Consider the following 23,739-nt stretch of genomic DNA (forward strand, 5'->3'; position numbering starts at 1 on the left):
AACAGACTGTATTGATGGAAAAAAAAGTTGTTATTAATATTAAATTGTAGCCAAGACCTTTTATTTTTCTCTTACTCTTACAAAGTCATGCAGCTGCATGTGCAAGTGTGCATGTGTGTGTTTTTTCTGTGTGCTGGTATGAGGACACCAGGGCTGCCACAATACTCTCCTTGTGCTCTGTGGGCAAGAGGAGCCTGGCTCAGCTCCTGTCACACAGTTGCTCACGGCACTTGTCCTGTCATTCGGACTGACCTCCTCGACCTGCCTGCCGATTCTCAGACTCCACTGTGACTTATCTGCACTTTGGAATGTCTTCAGTAAAACACACAGTGTGAACTTTGCCTTCCATTTCAATTAGTGCATCATTTTTTATACATGCACTTTTTAAGTTTACATCACATTTTGTGGAGATGTTTTGCAGCATATCAGTTTTTCTGGCCTATTTTTCTGCACTCATATGAACCCACATTAAGAGTGTTCTGGGGAAATGCATTCCTTTGCTTCATTGGCAACAGATGTAGAGGAGGACATTTTTTTACTTTGAGCTGAACCTTTTGGAGTGTCTAAAAACGGGGCAGTGTGGACTTTCAGGGCAGCTGTTTTGCCCATGAAGGCTGAAATAGACTTCATGAGAGAGCTAATGTCGGGCCTGTGGCAAGAGCATCAGAGGGCTTGTGTTTGCCTCACAGTGGCAGATGGATAAGGAGCTGTCAACATGGGTAACAGCTGCCCCATCTACAGCTATTAAGCCACCTAGCTGTGAAGTAACAGTGACACAAATATGGCAGAGTATCCAAAAGTAACTGCTGTTATGAATGCTGGTATATCCTGAAGGTTGCATAAATTAACACAAGGGTGTTTTAATGTTGCAAAACTTATAGAGAAATTTGTGTATTGAAACTGAATAAAATAAAATGCAGACTCCTGCCAATAGTCAGGTAAGGCTGATCAGTATGAATATCTGTTACAATACAAGTGTAGCCCAGACAGTATTATTTAAGTAGTTGTGGCATTTCTGAATTATTATCAGCATTTCAAGGATTTGTTGCTATTATACTACCTCCCTTTTAAGGTAGTCCATTGTAAGCAGTTGTTTGGCCAGCAGGTTGTAAAGACAGGTACCATGACTTTACTACATGCCCAGTGGCATACTTGGCTTGAAGTTTTTGTTACTGGCGACAGGGAGCTTGCTCCAGGAAACCTAAACCCCCTTCCTGTTGAAGTTGAGCAGCTGACATGTACAGCGAGTGGGGAAGTAGGGCTAACATTAGCCCTAAGCGGCTCCTGCTGGAGGAAGGACACTAAAGTGGGCTGGCAGAACTCCAGTGCATCCGGAGGGACGCTCTTATCACACGTGTTTGTTTGGGTGCAATCTCTAACACACTGTGCCCTGCAACAGGAGGCTGTCAGCCAACAGAGCTACCCTAAGAAGCCAACAGGCCTCATTAATATTGATGCTGTGTCTGCTTCTCTTGGGATATCCTCTGCCTGCAGAGTTTTGTTGCCAGGAAGGAAATGTAGACCATGAACACTCTCTAATAATGTCACTTTGTTGTTTGGGCTGAATTGAGTCTGACTCACAGCACTCACTTAACGTGTTGTTACTTTTGTTGTTCACAGCCCTAAAAAAACAAAAAAAAACAAAAAAAAAAACTACTACAGAACACTGTTATAGAATGATAGGCCTGCCAAAAAAGATGACATTTACTGACATAAGATGACATTTACTGACATTGGCTGAAAAATGTAGTGTGTCATCAGTTTTAAGCTGGCTAAATGACTGTAACTGTGCTAGATTGTGCGATGAAGTTATTCACTTTTTTTTTTTTTTTTTTAAAGTGAAAGATAATGGAACCACATTCTTTACACTAGGCTCAGATTAATACCATTGTGACTGTAGGGTAATCTTGATAGTATGAAGTTAATTGACAAAAATTTTATTTGAATCAGCATTTTTTTTTTCATTTTTTCCACTATCACTGCTTTTTTTTTTTTTTTTTTTTTTTTGTTAAAGGAAGTGAAACTCATAAGATTCAGCATATCTTATGACACTGTCCTGGGCAACATCTAGAGATGAAGTGTGAAGTGGCATAGACTTTAGGCTGACTCCAAAAGGGGGTCAGTCAACATAAGCCCCCTTTTCCATTAGTACATACATGGATTGATTTGCCACAGTTCGCCATATTTATCGGGGTTTTCCATTGATTTATTGTACCTGGTACAAAGTACAAAAATAGTACCTGCTTGGCCATGGTTCCAAAGTGATCTGAGCAGGTACTGAAATGTGACGGCAGACTCCGCGGGACTGGTTGGCTGGTTAGTGGTGAGTCATGAGAGCATCTCTTTCACTAAAATAAGTCTGACAAAAAACCACAGATCGAGTAGCAGGTTTATCATCACCTTGACGTCGACCTTTGCCGTAGCTAATTACGTCACGGAACACTCAGCTGCATTGCTATAATGACGACCACACACATTAGGTGGTATTCAATTGTAATTGAAAACCCGATGATCTTAGGAGGCGCGAATGGAAAAGGGGCTATAGACTCAGCAATCAAAATAAAAGTCAAAGAATTCTTTTAGTATTGGTGTATAGGTTCCCAATTCTTAACTTGGATGAAGGTGATTTTTCTTATTTATTAATTGATTTTTATAACTCGTCCAACTCCACCTGGATTATTGACTTAACCGTTACTTTGATTGACATGTGTCTTAACACAGGGAGCTGAAATCAATAAGTGTTTTGTACTTAGCTCACCAATTACTAGATAGCTAATCAAGCTAAGTAGTGTTGGCTGATAAATAACCACTCCATGTGCTTGTCCAAATAAAGTAAATTGCAGCTAGAAAAAAAAACTAGCATCACTGCAGCCACAAGAAGTGTGGAGACTTCAGAATCTGGACTCACCTGTCACGTCACAATAGCTGTCCATCTTTATACTAAAAAAAAATAAATAAAAAAATAAAAATAATTATTATATTATTCTGAGGCAACATTGCTAACAGTGCTGCTCTGAATGTTTGACAGATTTGTTTTTAATTACCACTGTTAACCTCCTTACACCCAAACTCTTTCATGGCATGCATTTTTAATTTTTCTTTGCTATTTGGGCTGATTTGGACCTGATGAATGTAAAAACAAAGAATTACCTGATTTTTTTTTTTTTTATTTATTTATTTTTTTCTTTACCTGATTTTTGTTTCTGAGAAAAATGAGATGCACATATGAGGACATTCGCTTCAAATTTCGATAGAACAGTGGCAGTATAATGTCCTGGTAAGTGGATATCAGGCCCTTGTAGAGCAAAATTTTGTGTTTTGTTCTAGACAACCCAAAATGTGATGTCCACATATGTGGATGCCAGGTCCTAGGAGGTTAATAAAAATGTTACATCCATGTCTTTGTTGTAATGCACCAGCAGCATGTGTTCCCTTCAGGTGGATTTCAGAGAACTGCAATTAAAATTCATTAATTTAAATACATCCATGGTGTCTCCAGCTACCTGGGTCCGTATCCACAATAGGGTATAATCACTGCTTAAGAAACCATGTCCAGACTTCTCTCAGCCATGGCATCCAACTTTTCTGGTTGATTACGGAGACATTCTCAAGCTAGCCAAGAGACTGTTTCTGTAGTTTGACCTGGGTTGGACATGTTTGCAATGCCTCACCTCAGAGGCATCTAGGAGGCCCTCCTGAATGACTGAGGTCCTCACCCTATCACTAAGGAGATTCAGGAAGCTGGGACAGACACAGTTTATTTCTGCTGTGTGAATCTGCAGTCTTTCTTTTAGTCATAACCCACAGTTTGTGAGGGAAGTAATGCAGCTTGACAAGTCAGTGAATAGCTTTGCATTGAGATTTGCCTTCAATAAAGCAAACTGATGCATCTATAGCACTGTAAATCCATTTGTTAACCTCTTACTTTACTTCTCTGCTATTTGTAAACAAGAACCCTGAGATACTTGACTTCCTCAATTTGAGGCAGCAAATCTAAAGGTGGAAAAAAAGAATTATTTCATGAAGATTAAATATATCCAACCTCTGTTTTTCCAAACCACATTCCTAAAGCTGTCTAACCGCTGTCCACAATTAGTTTTAATTGTTTCCAGCTGTGTCCTGGTCCTTCACTTCATGCTGTATGACTAGCAAGCTAGTTTTGTTCACTGTGGTTTCCTCACTGACCTGTTTAGTATATGCATCAAGTTGTTTGAAAGAAGACTAATCTTCCACCCATCATTTAGCCAAAAATAGTGTGAATGTGTGAGAACAAAAGTAACCAGCTCTAGGCTAGCCGAGCTTAGGTTTCACATTTACTTTGTAGAAGCTTATATCCTATTACTTACATCAACTAGCAGGCATTGTGGGCACCTGGCAGGTTCTCACTGTGCCTGTAATCCCTGGGATTTAGAGGCCTGTTGCACTAGTTAGCTGCTCTTAACCACAACACTGAACAAGTGTTGGAGATGAAACCTCACTGACTACGATGTACATTTGTGTGCTTGTCTTTAAGTAAGGTGTCCTTCTAGCACATTTTCAAAATAATAACTGAAAGATTAACTACTGTAATGTAAGGGTTAAAAAAACTGAAAGCACATTTCCCTTGTCCCTTCAAGAGGAGGTCAGTAGTTTCCCTTGGCTCTGTCTCTCAACTCAGTGGCCCAGGACAGATAAGGGTGGGCTGATTTTTGCTGGGCGTCCCCTCTGTTTGTGAAAGGAAGTGAGGTTTTGAAGGTCAGGAGAATGTTGGCGGAGATGCGTAATGGAAGCTACCCTGTATGTGGGGCTACCACACAGCTGCTAAACCTACAGTGACAGCATCCTGGATGTGTTACCTAGCTGGGAATAATATTTTTTTATCTGCCGTTCCTGTTTCATCCCAAAACACAATTGTTTTCAGTGTGATGTTACAAGATAACACAGTCAGATTTCTGCCTGGTATATGGAAAGCTGTTTCATAAAGAAAATGGTCTGTCAGGATCATGTTCAGTGTCGTATTGACTTTATTGTCATAAAGAGTGTGTCTGTTTTAGTCTTTAGTGCCACATAGCTATCTGCAAGTGCATAGCTAAGGAACTGGTTTAATGGGAATTTATTCTTTGTTCCTTCCTAAAACACTGCGACCTAAGATGAGAAAAATGTTATTTTACACCTGCAGATTTAAGGCATGTTTCTTTTGGATCAGTTTACATGAAATGTTTATTTATTTAACTTATATGATTCCAGATTATGTTTAGTATTGTTTTATTGTCAGGAATGTTATTAACTGTGGTTTGTCTTGAGACCTTCTAAATTGCTAATCTTCTGACAGTCACAAGCTAGAAGAGAAGTGAGGCCAAATCCTTTGATGTTAACAATATAAAATATTATATTCCTAATTCAGTGAAAAGGCCAAAAGGGAGATGGAAAAGTCACACAGAATGAGAGTATTGTGACTCCTACTACGTGTAGCTCAACAGACCCCGCAGTGTCTTCCAACAATGGCTTCATGCAGGAATTTCTGTCTGCAGCTGTGTTCTGCTAAACCAGACACTGCCAGAGATTCTTTGCACAGACGCTCAGTGAGGTATGGTATTAGTAATCGTCTAGAAATGTACAACTAAAGCACAGCTCTTTACCAAACTGTAATACAATATTAGCAGCAATTTCAGGGAATTGTGGCTGAACGCATCCTTCCCAATCAGTTTTCTAAAATAAAAGCCTTTGAGTGTCACTTCTGGTTTACAACACATAATGGGTAGTACAACTTTATGGTTGTGGTTTGATATCACTGATTGGATGTCACTGCAACTGAACAAAACTAAAGCAAGTTGATATTTTGTGGCTTGCATATTATATTGTAAAGTATACATGCTTTCTCTTACTGCTTTCCTTGTCACCATCCATTAAAGGTTTCATACTAGAATATTAGTTGTTGTTTGAAGGCACATTACTTGACAGTTTATACCTAACCCATTCTATATACCAATCCTAAAACTTTAGAAATCAGCTGAAATTAGCCATGTTTTGATTTTTGTGGGGCAGCCAGTTTATTTTAGGTTGTCACAGTAAAGCAGTTGAAATTAAGCTCATCCTTCCTCTTTGACATTATGTTAACACTCTTCTGTGTCTCTGCCCTTTCCTCCCTTAGGAAATGACCTAGAGGCCTTACAGATACATTTGTGCTTTTGTCGCTCTAATCTGCATCCGCAGAGAACAGCGAGATCTGGAAGCACACTTGTTTCCGCGGTGAGTAATATCTACCTCAGCCAGCAGACAGGGGAGAAACCGGGAAGCTGCTGGAGACTTCTGACAGGCAGACAGAGCTATCAGATGGCCGCTTGCTCACTGCCTGCCGTGTCCTGCTTTGTGAAGAGGATTTGAGACGGACTGGATCTGTCTGCCCTTCGCCTCCCACTGCTCCTCTGCCAGCCACTGCAAAAGAAAAGACGAAGCCACATCCTCTGATTCCAGCATTTACTTGCTTGTGTGTTGTTTTCTTTTTAAATTGCCATTTTCCTTCCGTGCTGTTGACCAGTGTGTCATTTTCCTCTGATTCATTATTGCTTTCAGCTTTTAAAAGGATTTTCTACTTTTACTGGCTGAAGCTGGTATAGGTTTATATATGTAAATACATATGTGTGTATATACTCTGCATACTGTATGAAGGATTCCCCACCCCACCCCCATTCTGAAGGAAAGTTAATGCACTTTAAAACTTGGCTGTAATACTTTCCTCCTCTATTATGAACATTTTGTTTGAAGCTGAAAGCAGAGTATCTGGAGCTGTGTCTTTGCTGTTTTTTATGCTGGGCATGATGATTTTGCAGCAGGGCTGCATGTGAGTATTTTACTCAGCCTGTCGGTTTTTGATCACCCTTCGGCCTCACCCACTTCTAAGTTGCCTCTCTACAAGGCATACTGAGATGAACCTCTGGCAGGTACAATCCTTGAGCTGTCTTTATACCTAACTTGAACAGTTTCAGGGCCATTGAATTTGGTGTTTTTTTTTCTAAAAAGGACAAGAGCACTTTGTGAGGAAAAAGAAACTACAAACAGGAGCTTCCGGTGCTGTTGCACCACCTATGTATTGTTGTAGTGCGCAGGAAAGTAAAATGGACTACAAGCGTCGCTTTTTGCTCGGCGGGTCCAAGCAGAAAGTGCAACAGCACCAGCAGTACCCGATGCCTGAGCTAAGCCGGACCCTGAGCGCCTCTCTGTCCTCCTCTTGCTCTGCCTCTTCACCCATGGGCACTGGGGTAGGCATGTCTGGCAGCTGCCACCCATCTCCTTCTGGCACCTCAACCGCTGTTGCCGATATCCAGCAAGGCATCTCAAAATATTTGGATGCTCTCAACGTGTTCTGCCGGGCCAGCGCCTTCCTAACAGACCTGTTCAGCAGTGTGTTCAGGAACTCTCACTATTCCAAAGCAGCTATGCAACTGAAGGACGTGCAGGAACACGTCATGGAGGCCGCCAGCAGACTGACAGCAGCAATAAAGCCTGAGATCGCCAAGATGCTGATGGAGCTGAGCGCTGGAGCCGCCAACTTTAAAGACCAGAATGACTTCAGCCTGCAGGATGTTGAGGTAAGTCTCCAAATCATATGCAATCTTTACTATGTGAACTTTCTGTCCACATAGTTTACAAAGACAACGGGTCTGTCAGATTGTGTTGACTTCAGTAAAAAAACTGCTACAAAGAAATTTTATCATCAATGTCTAAATTTTGTTTAGACATAAGCTCAGAAGCTGGGGTACTAAAGTTAGCCATGACATACTTTATCATATTTATGCACTCTGGAGAGGGTGCTAAGTTGCTTAGCTGGTCTCTGTTAGAATGCTGGCTTCATGAATCAGAGTTTCCTGGCTCAAATAACATTCTCATTCCCAATGTTAAGCTGGTGTCAAGATCTGAGGGTGAGGTGTGAAAAACACTGCGGATGTGAGAAGAAAAAAACAGTCTTTGTCACCACGACATCTTTCACCAGTACTAAATTTGTTCAAGTGCACAATGGTTAATATTGCAGCAGAGGTGTTCCTTATGTAAGTTTAGTAAAGGGTCTGTAGACTCACTGGTAATGTCATTATTATCTTGCTGTCTTCTTTTTGTATGTCTCCCACGTTGTCTTTTATTTTTTTGCTATAACAGTCCAGTGCTATGTATATACACACACAGTGGTGTGACAGATTTGTCACAGCAAGATTCATCAAACAGCATCCTGGTCTGCATCTGTCATATCTTGAATAAAAACAGTGTTTCTGCTCAAGAGAGTTGAGGACTCTACAAAAGAGGAAATATATGAAGTCTATTGGAGACTGATAAAACTGTCAATCCAAAAAATAACAGCATACAAATCCTATAGTTCTTATAAAAACCTGTTGTATTAAATCTAGGCTCTGTTCAGCAAACTCTAAACTTAAGTTAGGTTCTTGCACACAGGTTAAATAACTTGCATTACATCAGACTTTAAATGTGTGTCCCTTTCAGGACACAATGATTTTAAAAATGGCAAGACTAAACAGGTGCTTGTCTTTGTAATGGGTAATAATCATCAGTTGATTATGGAAAATAAGGTATTTATCGTCGCAATTCCAGTTTTCAATTTTGCTGTAATTGTGTTGTCATAATAGTGTCTTCAAGGGTGCTGTGAGCATCAAGTAACTAAATTTTAATCTCTGCACCACACCCAAGCAGAAAAAAAAGCCCATGTTTCTTAATGTTTGCTATGCCTGCTTCTTTAACCTGCATTGAATGCACAGTTGTGAGCCCGTGGAACAACCTGTAAAAAATCGTTGTGGCAAGATGGACATTCAGACCCAAGTACACACAAAATTGTTTCATGGGAGAAAAAACTTATACTTAGTAGTAGACTAAAAGTTAGAGAAAGCAAAAAGTTGAATGGATACATTTAAGATTTCCCATAAAAATGTTGCCTCTGTACGAGAGCCATTTGAAACAGCTGATCACATTCGTCTGTAACATTGTAGTTTGAATGCGTTTAACCGAAATTTGTGGCATTTCCGTTACATGCATCATACGTAACATTGCACACACATGCTGTCCAATTAATTTGCAGTATGTGTATAATGTTAGCAGTGGTAACACCAACAGCCTTTATTTGCAGCTGAACATCCACCTACCCATTAAGAATGTGGTTACACATTGCGCCAATGCTTATTCACCGGTTTGTTTTCGACACAGCCCTCATCCAACTGTTCATTTTCTAGATCAGAGAACTGCAGATTTGCACTGGCTCGTTGGGCTGTCATCCATCTTGCTTTATTTTATTTATTTTTTTACAACTTCCCCTAACACAATGAGGGGAGCTGCTTCCTGATGGTGGCTGTGTAACATTTTAGCATCTTAGGTGTTGTGCATTAATTAAATATGAATAATTAATGTTACTCAGTAATCAGTATTTCTATTGCTGAATAGCAAGAGTAGCAGCGTTTAAACATCTAGTCGGGGTTTTTGTGGTTTGTGTAAAGATATTTTTATAGACTACACACAAATATTGGCAGAACTTAGACCAAGACTAGTCAAATTTCCATACCATTGCTGTGTGCCACAAATGACTTTGTATAGTTAAGTACAACACTATAAAGCAAAAATTATGGGGATATTACTCAATCTATGCTACATGATAATCCTTTATCATGTAGTAGGAGAGCTGCTACATTGCAGCGGCCAAGACACCGGAGGGCCTGCAGAACCTCAGTGGATGTGGCTGAGCCCAAAACAGGAAACACTTCTGCACCACAGTCGGTAAATCTGACTCTCTGTGGTCTTGGATATGCACAGATGAATATTAGAGGAAGCCCAAGTCTGTGAAAGTTTAGACCGCACAGCTTGGCACTCATATGTGCTGTCTAGCCTCAGGCATAAAGGTACATTTGTTAAAACACTGAAAGAAACGTACTAATATTTTACTTTACAATGGCCTTTTTTCCAATACATTGATCTCAGAGAAAACACTCTCCACAATAATGTTATGGTTATAAAATGAAGTATAATGTCCCATGTGAACAAAAATATTTGAGTTAAGTAATCCAGTAAGACTGTTCGGCGGTTAATGCCTTAAAGAAAAATATTTTTTTAATTTTAGGACAGTATTTAGAAAAGTACAGAGTTGTCAGATTAAAGTGTACAGCATACGTGCACGGGTTTGCGATGAGTCATCTGTGGCTCATGTTTTTGTTTCGGTTGTGCATTGTTTTTAACAAAATATCTCTACTACTATCGGCCATGGTGTGCTTTGGTAGAAAAGAATTCGCTATACTCAGATTAGACTTGTTTAGACCCAGCTCATGATAATTGCAGCTAATTCAGTCTGTCTCGTACAATGTGTTGTGTTTGTGACTGTTGAGGGGATTTTCCTTTGTCTGCATGAATCGAGGAATGCTTTTTGGCAGCTGGATTTATTATGAGGTCTTCAAAAAGAACCAAATGCATTTCTGGGTTTGGAGAGTTGTGGTATGTGAATGCCCCCCCCTCCTTCTTTCCCTTGCTCACATCTTCTTCTCCTATTTCTTTCTTTTTTTTGCCCCCAGGCCTTTTTTCACCCCCTGGTTTGTTTTGTAGACCAGGTCTACAAAACAAACCTTCTTTTTCCAAACTAGAGCAGAGCTTTCTGAGCAGTCAAAGTGACTCTGCTGCCAAATATGCACGAAATTGTCACGGTTTGTTTGGAGGCTGTTTGCCGAGCTTGTAAGTTTAAACCGCAGAGCAAAGACCAGAGGCAGATGGTGAAGTCCCCGCAATCAGAAAGTCCTTCATGGTTGTTTAAGTCAGACGACTGAATAAGCACTCTCGACTCAGTGCACAATGGAAACACTGGAAAAACACCACCTTGGTCTTCAACTGTTAAAAACACGCTGAGGATAAACCTTTCAACACGGTTAAAACTAGGGAGGTGGACAACATGCACCATACAGTCTTTCATGAGTGAGATTTTAATTTTTCTTTTTTAAAATAGGTCTACAGTCAGCCTAAACAGATGTGCAACAGTTGGTTTGTAATGAAATATGGCATATCCTGCTGCTCATATGTTGGTGTAACAACATTTCTGGGCGTCCTTCTGTTTCCAGTTCAAACCAAAACAGATTAAAGGTTTAAAATAACCCCATGGAGTTTTTGACCAAGGGTGGGTCCTCTTTCTGTTTGTATTAGAACAAGCAGACTGTTCTAACACTGGTAAGGTGTGACGAAAAGTATAAGCCGGCAGACACAGATGTAAACAATACAGGATTTAAAACATCAAAGAGCTAACTTAAAAAAAAAAAAGCAAACTATATGATTTATAAGGTCTCTACAAATATTAGATTTTGACAAATAAATGATGGAGCATTGCAATCTGCTACCTCTGCTGCAGGCTCTGGTTAGAGTGGCCTCCAGGTCATAGCAGGTCTCCAAAGCAGAGCAAGGTCCACTGTCACCACCTTCAGTTTAAGAGAACACCAAGACGGCCAGCTTGGTAGCATTTCAAACTTTTCAAAATAAAAGTGGTATCAGTTGTGGATGGTGTCTTTCCCAGATGAATTTAAAAGATAAACATTCAGAAATGTTAAACTGACTTATCAAATATTCTTGGGCAGTCCACCCAAGTTAAAATCCATTGTTATTACGGTCAGTATGTCAGATTGGGCAGTCAATAAAGTTATTAAATCTTGGCTTTTTCACAACTGAGAGAAATGGCAAAGTTCATGTTTTATTCAATTATTCTTGCCATTTTTGACAACATGTATGTTGTCTTCAGAAAAGGCGCAGTAGTAATTTATAAAGAGTGTAAACAAACAATAGCAACCAAAGAAGTGTGTATGATAGAGGCTGGCGCTCCATGTAACAGTTACACCAAGCTTCATCTGCAATATGATTTTCATTTTACACAACAGAGACTGCTCTGCTCAAATCTGACAATCTAAGAGAAAGCATTGGAAATGAAGTATTTTTTTTCTGTCAGATCATAGTGGCCATTTTCACCTCTTCATTTTCACACCTGACATCATCCTGATTGCATCAGATCTGCTAATATTTACTCTGAACCCAGCATTAGACCTCAAGAAAAAATAAAATGGTCTATGTACTCGGCATGATACTTTATATATCTCTCTTAGCCTGATTGTTGTGCCATTTAAAGATGAACCCCATTTTAACCAAACTATGAGATTATATTGGATTATTTTGTTCTGCTTATTTAGCTGATGAAGTTCCATTCACATGACTTTAGAGTCCCACAGAACAGCTGTTTTAAGTTTTTGAAATACTAGAATATGTAATAGGCCACTTCTGAGAAATGTAGGGGTCAGGATAATTGTGACCTTCCTGTTTCTTAGGAATGATTGTGTAAGGGTGAAGATACAGAAAAAGAAGTGAAAAGCCAGGGAGAAAGCAAAAAATAAATAAAGCATGACCAGTGACATTAATGAACAGAGGTAGGCTGCTTGTTTTCGTTTGTAGATCAGACAGCAGTGCAACCCCACTATGTAAGCATCTGGTTGTTATAATAGCTTCACTCTCCTTTTACCCAGAAAAGGTCTGGACTTCAGGAACTCTGCTCTCCCAGATCTGGTGTGGTGATTGTGCAGGTGTTCTCAGAAAATAGAAGTATAAATGTTGATGATTGATTCATGATTCGCCTTGTTTGGTTCTGAGGGAGGCCAGCATCAGCTTGGCTCTGCTGCACTCACTATTTCTCATATTTTCCATGACTGTGTGGGATACTGCACAGCCAATCACATGTGTTATCCATTATCTTGTGCTTTAGCCATGTCCTCATTTTTTTTCTTTGCTTGATTATAGCAGCCTTTGTAGGAGAGTAGTTTTTGATTTTTTTGTCAGCATGTGCTCATTTTGTTATCTTCATTAAGATATGCTGGTGATATGTACCTCAGCCCTCATTATCAGGCTGTGTGTGTTTTTTGTTATGTTATTTTTCTGTTTGGCAAACATACTAAATCTCCATTGAATAATTGACCTCTGATTAGTTGCTTCATGTCAACAGCAACAACAGGTGTTTCTCATGTAGTGTACCCTGGAAATGAGCCGGTATTTATCAGCTCTCCGACTGAAGGTGGCAGGGGGATAGGCATCATATTATCCTACATAGTTTAGTGGACCTAACAGTTTTGGCATGAACTTGCATTTATAGATTTCTTTTTAAGGACTGTAGAGACTGAAGTGTTGCCTTCTCCACCTGTTGCTGGTAAGTTGGAGTTTACTGTCGACTTTTGTACAATTTTTATTGGTCTCAAAGGATAAATGTTGCTCATTTCAGTGATCCAGTAATGGTTTTCCCAGTACTACCATAAAGGTTTCTCAGTTAAATATCCAACAGATTTTCAGTAGATTGCTTTGGAATTTTCTATAAATATTTAAGTCCCCCAGACATTCTAATTTAATCTAATTTAACTCATTCTATTTTTTCCTCTGACTTCTCACTTTGCAACACCAGCAAAAATTGTTGGGAAAGGTAGGTTCTCTAACTTGTTATGCTTGTTATGAGAAAACTCATTTTATAGTTCTACCTCAGACTTGCTGTGGTAGAACTTTATTTATCCAATGCGCACACTGACTCAGAAAACATGTTGACATCTATAATTTTAAATGAGATTCCCGGAATACAGTCAGTGCCCGAAGAACTGAAAAGTCTTGCGGTCAGATTTTTATTTTTTTTTAATTTTTAATATAGAAAATGACCCAGGAAGATACAGACCAATTAAAATAAATTGAAACTGAGTTGCGTCAGTAATTGGGAGGTATAGAAAGATTCAAACTGGTACTAATCAGAGCCTCGTGGTGTAAGGTGCAATGATTCTTCAGTCTAAATATAAAAGCGCATGTTTCAGTGTGTTTTCGCCTCAGTAAACAGTTCATCAGTGGAAATCAGAGTTTGTGCCAGCTCAGACTCTGCAAAAGACACTGCTTAACAGCCTCTTCGTAGGTTTTCTCTTTTGCACAAACCACAATTAAACTTTGCAAAAGAACACGAAAAGAAGCCTGAATATTCAGAGGATATTTCTGGTCAGAAAAGCTCATATAAATTTGTTCAGTTTCTGTGAGGTCCAGCATGTTAAACATGAGCCCTGCTTGGAATACCACAGTTTGAATTTGTCCAGCACTGCTATCGTATGGAGGATTGAGTGTGCCTTCAAAAATACTTCATATGGAAAAATAGACTGGAAGCTTGTTAATGAAATGTGTACTCACACATAACAGCGAGAACTACATTGAGTTCCCGCTGTAATTATCGTGAACTTAAACAAAATCAATTTCATTTGAATTTTATATTTAATTACTCTAAAGTTTCACTCTTGAATCATTTGATATTTAAATGGAATCTGCTCAAGTGTCCTAAGACTAAGTTAGTTTGATACATTTTTTTTTTTGTCAGCATCACAAGATACGATGGCCCATCAACCATTAAAATTCACTAGATGGTAAAGCAAAACACTGAATGAGGCAGCAAATTCCAAAGTCATGAGCATGTCAAAGACGATAATTTATTTGTCAACGTGTCCTATTTTGTAGTTGTTACAAAACCAATGAAACTCCAAAGTCATGGCGGTTTTGTGCCTCCAGTCATTTGTGCATCTTAGTTTTGGTGTCCGTGAATTGTGTTAAAGAATGAAGGTGGCTTCGTTGTTGTTGTTCCTGTCTGCCATCATAAAGCAACTGCATATTTCTTACTTCAGAACTCAGCCTATCCCTTGAGATATTTTCAGCAGGTATCTGAAAAAGAAAACCCTGTGACCGTAGCGAACCCACGGTGTCCTATTTCTCTTATTTTGCAAACTGAACAACAAACAGCTTGTCTGAACTCAGTAAGCACTTGCTTGGACACACTCTGTAGTGGAATGATATCAGTTATTATTGTCAACTTTGCACATGCTTTTCCCACATTTGTGGAATAGTGGATTTTTCTCTCCTCGCTATAAAGTTCTTATGTAATTATCTATTTATCTATCAAAAAAGTTTACTTTATCGCAAAGTTTAGGTTTGCTAAAATCTGGTAAAATGTTGTGTTTTGAAAGTTGATGTATTGGTTATAGAGATTTGGTCTTGCCATCTTTCACACTACGGTTTTTAAGTTTGTGTAGAAAGCAATTGGGAAATGAGGCAGCAAAGTGTTTCTGAAAGAGAACTTAAGCTTATTTGTTGGATAAGTTTGAGATTAATAGGGCATACGATCATTGAAAGCAGTAGCCAGACTTTAATCTGCCTGGTATTCATTTGCTGTGTGTGTGTATGTGTGTATAAACAGTTTAATGGTTGTCGCTAGCATGTTTTTCAAAGCATTTATCTTAATATGCTGCAACTCGAGCCAAAACACATCATGCCTGCGCAACATCCTGTACCAAATTTACCGAAACAAGCATATATCACAGCTTTTGAGGTTTACCTGTCAAGCATGATGATTTGTGTATTTAAAAAAATAAAAATAAAAAATAGTTGACACACTTCTTAGTTCCTGGAACTTTATGGTTGAACAGGCAGGCAAATACAAAAAAAAATATTAGATGGAGAAATAACTTGTTGGTAAAGCAACCAGTCATTACTTGACAAATGCTTCATTAGAAAGGTGCAAACAAAGCAGCAAGCAGTTTTGTTTTAATCAACAATAACGAAGCCCAGAGGCATGTGGACATACAGGATTCCACCTCTATGCTGAGGGCATCCATATTGTTTGGTTTCTCAAACATCTTGACTGAGCTACATTCAAATAATGATGAGTGCTCTTAGAGTTAAGGTATGTTGTAACTGTAATCTCTGTGTTCTTTTTCTAGGTACTAGGTCGGTGCTTCCTCACGGTGATGCAGGTCCATTTCCAGTTTCTATCACAGGCTCTTCAGAAAGTTCAGCCCGTGGCTCAGTCTTGCCTGGCCGAGGCTCTTGCCCAGGCCCAAGAGCGCTGTGCCAATGCCCGCTCCCAAAGCTCTGACCTTGGGCCCCTCACAGAGCTGGAAGAAGCTTCCCGCTCATGGAAAGGTGCAGCTGAGGTATGCAGCCACAGCCCCAGGACTTTTCCAGATCCTAAGCCTTGGAAATGTGTGGTTTGTCTGTGTGAGGTGAAAAAAAAACAGCTTGCTACACATTCCTGAGAAATGCCAACAATTTATGATTTCCAGTCCAAATTTCCTATTTCCTCTTTTCTGGGCTGTAGCTTGTCTGTAAACTTGCATTGCTATGTTCTTTAAAGCCTATCTCTATGTACGAGAAGCTGTTTTGTAAGAGGACCCAACTAATCTCCAGGCTTATCAGTCTCCAAGGACCTTTTCAAGATTTGTTGTATATAGTGAAGCAGAGATGAGAATAGTGGGTTGATTGATTTGTTAAACTCGGGCATGCAGGGTGTTAGCCCTGGAGGGAATCAGCCTGGATAGAGGGAGACACCAGAGGGCTCATATTTCAGAAGCTACACAAGATAGTTTTCTTTCAGTGCTGCAAAAACCCTATCAGTATCAGTGTTATATTAGCATTATACATTTATTCTCAAGTACTTCTTGCTTGTGGTGAGATTTTGTTGCAGTGCACATTTCATTGGTGTTCCTGCTGTAAATTTGACCCAGAGCTCTTTTGTATGCTGCTGTGCCCTCAGGCCACAGCGAGGCTGAGAGAGAGGGGCCGGGACGGCTGCCTGGCAGGCATCCAGGTTCAGCAGCTCTTTTGCTCCAACAACACAACCATCCCTGAGCACCAGCTAAAGGAGCTCAACATGAAGATTGACAGTGCTTTACAGGTACAGTATGAGTGAATAGATCAGGCTAGGAAATGAGTTGCTGTTATTCCAGTGACTTGCAGAGTTAGACATATACTGAGGTATGTTTTAAGAATCAAATGGACTTTGGTCTTTGAGGTTTTCTTTTCATTTTAATGGAATAATACAATGGAACTAGATTTAGTCTTATATTATAAAACTATAATATAATTACTTAAAAAAAACCCTGCAGTGCCAAGAGAGGAGAAATAAAAACTGTAACATATTAAAGTAACTGATCATTTTTTCCTTCCCTATCCAGGCTTATAAAGCAGCATTAGAGAGCCTCGGTCATAGTGAGTATGCTCTGAAGGCAGGCTTTCATCTCAACCCCAAAGCTGTGGAGGCAGCCTTACAGGTGTGTTTACTATCACAAATTGTAACCTTTCCATGTCAAGGTGGCATGCTCTCCCCATGCTTGTGTGTGTGTTCCCTTCCCTTCTGCTATTTTAGCGTGTTCAGTTAATTCTCCCGTCACTGTGGACTGGAGTTGGTGGCTGTCCACTGTTCCTAATACTTGCAATGATTTAATGCCTGTTAATTTTCCAATAGCATAAAGTTTGTTTTTATGGTACTTGTATCATTTTAGTGTTGACACAGGAGTTGATTAAAGAATATTTGGAACATATCTCGTTAATGTGTCGCTACTATTTATTTATTTTTTGCTGTAATGAGTGTTTTAGCTGTTGTGTGTTTACATCCTTGCGTGTGTTGTACAGGGTTGTTGCAGTGAGGCAGAGGCTCAGCAGGCGGGCAGGATGCAGACCACCTCGCAGCCCATTCAGTGCGAGCTGCCCACCATCCCCGTGCAAATTGGCTCACATTTTCTCAAAGGAGTGTCCTTCAATGAGTCAGCAGCTGAAAACCTCAAGTTGAAAACGGTATGATCCTCATCTCATCTACATTCTGTTGGTTTCCTTGTTTCTCGAAAACACTCAAATTCTACTAGTTCATCATCAAAACATTTTTCAGTGTTTTGAGTGATAACCTTTGCAGATATGCAGGCTCCTGAAGTCTCAAGTTGTTGTTGTTTTTTTAAATACAGGTATCTATATTGTAACATCAGCAAATATTTGTGATAGGCTGCTTTGGTAATGGACCCCCATGTTTTGTTTCTTTAGCACACGATGCTGCAGCTCATTAAGGAGGCCCTTGGGCAGAACGGAGTGACACCCAGGGATGACTCTCCTGTCACTGAGGTCCTAAACCAGGTCTGCCCATCCAGTTGGAGAGGAGCTTGCAAGACAGCTGTCCAGCTCCTGTTTGCCCAGGCTGGTCTGGTGAGTATAGATGTTAGGTCAGGGCACCATTCAGTAGTGTTTGTAAGAATTTCAAAATCAATGGAAAAAAAATAAAGTGACTTTTATTATTATAAATATTCCTCTATAGATTTTTCTCAGTTTTCCTAAATGCTTAAGAAAGTCACCAGAAATGTCATTTATTTAAGTTATTTTATGTGTCTATGCCAAATGATGACTGGTCTTGTTAACATCCACTATGTAGTTGGTACCTCAGAACAGTGGATAGTAGGTGGAATACCTGTGTGAACAGGCCTCTTCACTGACGCTTCACTGCCACTGAATCCTCCATCTGAGTATCTGGTGGTTTGGCTACTTGCATCCCATTGTTTGTCCGACTTGTACTGAAGATGAGCAGATCTGTCTGCTTGCTTTGAGGCAGCCAGGAGGTGTAAACAAACACCAGTGACAGACAAAAGGGAAAAAGCATTCCTTCAGCATCTGGGTGAAGGATAGGCTCGTCTGGACGGGTCTGACGAAATTCAAACAAAACTCCCCCACCCTCCTGTTGAAAAGGAGAGTCGTGGGGAGGGCCATCAGCTAGTCTTTCCTCAGAGTAACACCAGTGTGTTTATGCTTCAGTGTTTATTTCCTCTGTGTGGTCTGCCCTGCTTTGTGTGTCAAAACTGAGAGCTTGTTCCTGTCCAGCCCCGTGCTAACTGTAAAACAATCCCTATATGATGAACGAGCGCTTTGCATTAGCTCCTTATCTGAGCCTATTTCCACCAAACCCAAAATAGATCTTGCGGCAAGTAAGCATGGACACCCACACTCGCACACATTGTATCTTCTCCACACATTTACTCACATGCTCATTGTCATGCAATGCACCAAACACGGCTCCCACAGAAATGTTTCTCCTCCCTGTTTTCTTTACACTCATGTGACAGTTACAGTGAGAAGCATCATTTCTCTTGTGTTCCTGGCAATGTTGCTCACTGTGTTTTTTATGGCTGTCAGAGTGCACTAAAACAACACGACCTTGTCTGTTCTGCTGCATTACTTCTCTGTGTGTGTGTTTCAACATATCTGACTAACTGACTGCATCTGTGTGTGGTTCTCACATAGTTTGCCCCCCGCCCCCCCTTTTTTAAGGATGCACCTGCCTTTTTAATAACAATAGGGTAATTTCCTGCAATACAGGAAATGGACTCCTCCCACCTTCACTCCCTCTTTATGACCCAGCTACTCAGGTCTCAAGGAGCCAAGGCCACTTTCAAAGAACTTGCAAATATATTTGACTCCTAGCAGACAGGAAGGCTTACCTGTGTGTTGTGACTTGTTGATTATAGTCATTCACCTTTCTCACCTTGAACTCTCGCTGCTAAGTAGGAAATTAATGAGACGTACCAGTAACTAGCCTTTGACTTCTAACTATTTTTCCACAACATACTGTGCCTGGAAAAAAGTCTTAAATTAGACTGACATTTTTTTGAGCATAAGTCATGTCTGGTTGGTTTTTAAGACTGTCAGTGTGTGTTGCTGTATATTTAAAGCAGAAAAACTTAAAGTATAGAGTAACTTTGTTGATTTCTAAACTGTGACACATCATATTATCTCTGATAATACAGGTATACATTTTTACATGATATAAAAGTGTCATGTAGCAGCATTATGTGTTTATTTCCTGAGTGGGCAGAACACGACAAGCCCAGGCATGTCTGACGGCAAGTGCCAGATGTAAATGGTAAATCTACTGTTTTAAAAAATGCTTTCTACTCTACCTGAGCACTCAGTGTGCTTTATACAACACAGGTGCTCATTCACCCAAGTGCTTTTTTTCTATGCTTAAGTGCTTTCTATCTAATATTCACACGCCGATGGATGCGTCGTAGAGAAACCTGGTTCTTGCCAAGATACAAGAATACAACTTGAGCTTATTATCTTGTCCAAGGATATTTGGGCAAGATACTAACCTCAAGTTGGCCGTTTTGGGGTTTGAAACCCACAGAGACACGGCATTTGGAGAAAATGCATTCCAGCTGTCCAATAATCCTGACACATAAGGGATAACTAAGGGTTTTGATAATGGTCATGACAAATGCATATTAATGATCAAGAAAATGACCTCGCAGCCCATTGTTCGTCAGTGGTGCTAGTTTCAGTCATTATGCAAATGTACTGTTTATGAAGTCAAAGAAACCTGCCTTCAGCTGAGACTGAAGACGTCACTTGGATGTGTAACAAAACATTTCTCCCACTGAAAATGCTACGTCCAGATGAACAGAATCAACTTTTTGGGTTGTCATAAAAGTGTTTTACTTCATCTGACAGAGTATATACACTTGTGTTTTTTACTCATAGTTGCCAGAGTTTGTCTCCTCTACATAATGTTTAGTAGGTTTTTCACTTGCACGTACAAAAATGGCCAACAAGTTAATGTCACGTGGTAAGCGGTCACGTGTCTCCAAAACCTCTAGGCAAGCCTTGGTAAAAAGGGAGCTACTTCAAACCTCCAAATAAGCACAATAAAAAGCAAGAATATGCAAGAAGTGCAAAATAGGCAAGAAAACTCTTCCCACTAAAGGAGGAAACGGCAAACTTGTTTCACCAGTTAAGGGTTGAGCATACCCAGGCTATGAAAGCATGAAAGGAGGAGATGCTAGCAGCTGGTGACATGTAGACCCTGACCAGTACAGGATTTTCAAGACCAATGCAGATGATATCTGGTGATTTTAAAAGTTCTATATTCCAATATATCAGCCACTATATTTATTTTTCTCAGACATTTGAACTATACGTAGATTTACTAAACATTTGTCATGTTTAGTTATTTCTGAGTCCTTGCTAAGATGATATGACTGTGCACTTTAGAAATCTTTTTACGCCAAAAACAATCTTGTCACAGGAACTTGTGGATTACTGTTTTCTTCCCAACTCTGCCCAGATCAGCTGATTGTTGTGTTTGTGACGTTCCTAACATGGCACCAATAGGGAAGTTGCTTAAGAAGTTATTTGCTCGCGTAGGAGCATGAAGAAGTTGATCAAAACATTTAAGCCTGGTTTTTCAAATGGCGCCAACAGGGAAGTTATGGAGTGACCTCTGGTGGACAAACTATGCAACACTGACACTGACTGAAGGGTGTTTCCCCCAGATCTTCTTTACTTGAACTTCATTTTAACCTTAATTTTAATTTAGAAGCCATTATAAATGCAGATATGAAGATATCAGCACAAAGATAATATTTGCTGAGAATCTGTCCTCACTGATATTTCTGGGGAGACAAACTGTGAATGAAAATTTCTGATATCGTTACATGGTGGTAAAGGAGGGTTTTAATCAGCTGGGTAAAACTAATTGTATCTGACCGTATTCTGCAAGGTTTTGTAGAGTTGGTGTCTTTATACTCGCCAAGTTTGACGTCACATTACCTGGCGTCCACCACAGTATTTGTAGCACTTTGGACGGTCTTGCATTTCAGTTTTTGAACCTAGTGCATTGGACCACTGCACTGCAGATGGGTGGAAGACGTGAGTGTACGTTGGGTCAGTTTTTACTGCCATTTTAATGATATTCCGATACCAAAGTTAAGAGAGCTACAGATATACAGAGGGAAATGGTGCAACAGTTTGAAAAGAAAAAAACTTTGTGGGGAAAAAAAAAAAATTGCAAAAAAACTTAGCAGCACTCCAGCACAGGCTTTTTTCAGAAGATAATTCACAATAATGGCAAGAAATGGCAGGAAAGGTTAAGATGGCTAACAAAGGGGTGTTTCTGTGTCCTGTCAGGTGGTTGTCGATACTGCTCAGATTGAGAACAAGGAGGCCTATGCTCCCCAGATCACTCTGGAGGGATCCAAGGTGGTGGTCCAGGTTCCTTCTACATGGTGAGTACAACGTGAGAAAGGCAACACACAAGTTTTTATGAGGGTTTTTTTTTTTTTTTTTTTTTTTTTTACGTGGCATATAGGTAATATTTATACATACATTTTTGCATTATTTTTTGTTTGTATACATGTTATTCAGCCTTTTTGCCAGGAAATCATAATTAAAACGGGTACCTGGGCTGTTTACTATAGTCGCGATCAAAAGTTTAAGACCACTTGAAAAATGGCAGAAAATCATATTTTGCATCGTTGGATCTTAACAAGATTCCAAGTAGATCTTCAACATGCAACAAGAAGAAACGGGAGTGAGACAAAACATTTTTTGAGCATGCATTTTATTGAAGACAACACTTAAACTGAAACAGTTTAAACAGTTAATGTTTTACAGCTGATCAAAAGTTTCAGACCACATGCCTTTAAAAGGCCAAATCTGTACAAAAATGTGGATTCATTGTCATTTTCTGTCAGGTAGTCACACTGTCATGACGTTCTGATGGCAAAGGCAAAAAACCTTTCAATTTATGAATGTGGTCAGGTTGTTGAACTGCATAAGCAGGGTCTCTCGCAGTGTGCCATCGCTGCTGAGGTGGGGTGCAGTAAGACAGTCATGTGGAATTTCTTAAATGAACTTGAGGGTTACGGAGCAAAAAAGTCAAGTGGAAGACCCAAAGAAATTTCACCAGCACTGAGCCAGAGGATCCAATTGGCTGTCTGTCAAGACACTGGACGATCCTCGACCCAAATTAAGGCGGTTAGTGGTGCCGACTGCAGCCCCATAACATCAGACGGCATCTGAGGCTGAAGGGCTTGAAAAACAAAAAACGTCTTCAAAGGCCTCGTCTCCTTGAACGCCACAGACCTGACCATTTGGACTTTGCAAGAGAGCACCAAACATGGGACATTGAAAGGTGGAAGAAAATTTTATTTTCTGATGAGAAAAAATTTAACCTTGGTGGTCCTGATGGTTTGCAACGTTGCTGGCATGACAAGCAGATCCCATCTGAGATGTTTTCTACGCGCCACAGTGGAGGGGGCGCCATAATGGTCTGTGGTGTTTTGCTTTAATGGAACAATGGAGCTTCAGGAGGTGCAGGGGTGTCAAATGGCCGCTGGCTATGTCCACATGTTGCAGAGAGCATCCTTCATGACTGAGGGCCCTCATCTGTGGGGTAACGACTGGGTTTTTCAACAGGACGACGCTACAGTACACAATGCCCAGAGGATAAGGGACTTCTTGAGAACCTTTGGGGATGGATGGCAAGGGAAGTTTACAAAAATGGAAAACAGTTCCAGACAGTAGATGCCCTTCGTGCAGCCATCTTCAACACTTGGAGAAATGCTCCCAGTCCGCCTCATGGAAACGCTTGCATCAAGCATGCTGCAATTTTTGAAGTGATCAACAATAACGGTGGAGCATTGTTTTCAATAAATTGCATGCTCAAAAAATGTTTTGTCTCACTCCCATTTTTTCTTGTTGCATGTTAAAGCTCTACTTGGAACCTTGTGAACATCCAACCATGGAAAATGATTTTTTTTAGACTGCCATAGACTGATTTGAGAAAAAAAAAAAAAGAAAAAAAAAAGATGAGGCCAGCCACTAGTTTTTGAAGACAAGTTATGATGCCTGGAACCAGACAGGATGAGAGACGGGCTGGATCTTATTATGACACAAGGGACAGACGTGAGCATAGTCTACAGTCATCAGAAAAGTGTTTACTGAGATCACAGACCAAGAGAGCTGAAAGGAGGTTTTTTTTTATTTATTTATTTTTATAAACTTTACAACAGGAAGTCTTTTTGCAGCCAGAGGAGTTGCCCCCTGCTGGCCATTAGCAAGAATACAGGTTTAAAGTATTAATGTGTTGGCTTCACTTTTCAG

General features: G+C 40.0%; 1 protein-coding gene across 3 annotated transcripts in view; it reads left to right on the top strand.

Annotated features, from left to right (window-relative positions):
- Positions 1–23,739, top strand: part of garre1 (granule associated Rac and RHOG effector 1) — a 40,756-nt gene that overhangs the window by 7,965 nt on the left and 9,052 nt on the right. Inside the window, exons 2-9 of one of the 3 annotated variants that reach the window (XM_019360532.2) lie at positions 5,384–5,566; positions 6,131–7,568; positions 15,765–15,977; positions 16,577–16,717; positions 16,998–17,093; positions 17,455–17,616; positions 17,857–18,015; positions 21,763–21,860. In XM_019360532.2, coding sequence (XP_019216077.1) covers positions 7,065–7,568; positions 15,765–15,977; positions 16,577–16,717; positions 16,998–17,093; positions 17,455–17,616; positions 17,857–18,015; positions 21,763–21,860 — 1,373 coding nt within the window. In that variant the 5' untranslated portion in view covers positions 5,384–5,566; positions 6,131–7,064. The remainder of the gene's footprint in view (positions 1–5,383; positions 5,567–6,130; positions 7,569–15,764; positions 15,978–16,576; positions 16,718–16,997; positions 17,094–17,454; positions 17,617–17,856; positions 18,016–21,762; positions 21,861–23,739) is intronic. The other 2 variants (XM_019360523.1, XM_025907642.1) reach the window with 2 other exon arrangements.

Source organism: Oreochromis niloticus, linkage group LG1, assembly GCF_001858045.2.
Source record: "Oreochromis niloticus isolate F11D_XX linkage group LG1, O_niloticus_UMD_NMBU, whole genome shotgun sequence".
In the NCBI taxonomy this organism is placed as follows: Eukaryota; Metazoa; Chordata; class Actinopteri; order Cichliformes; family Cichlidae; genus Oreochromis; species Oreochromis niloticus.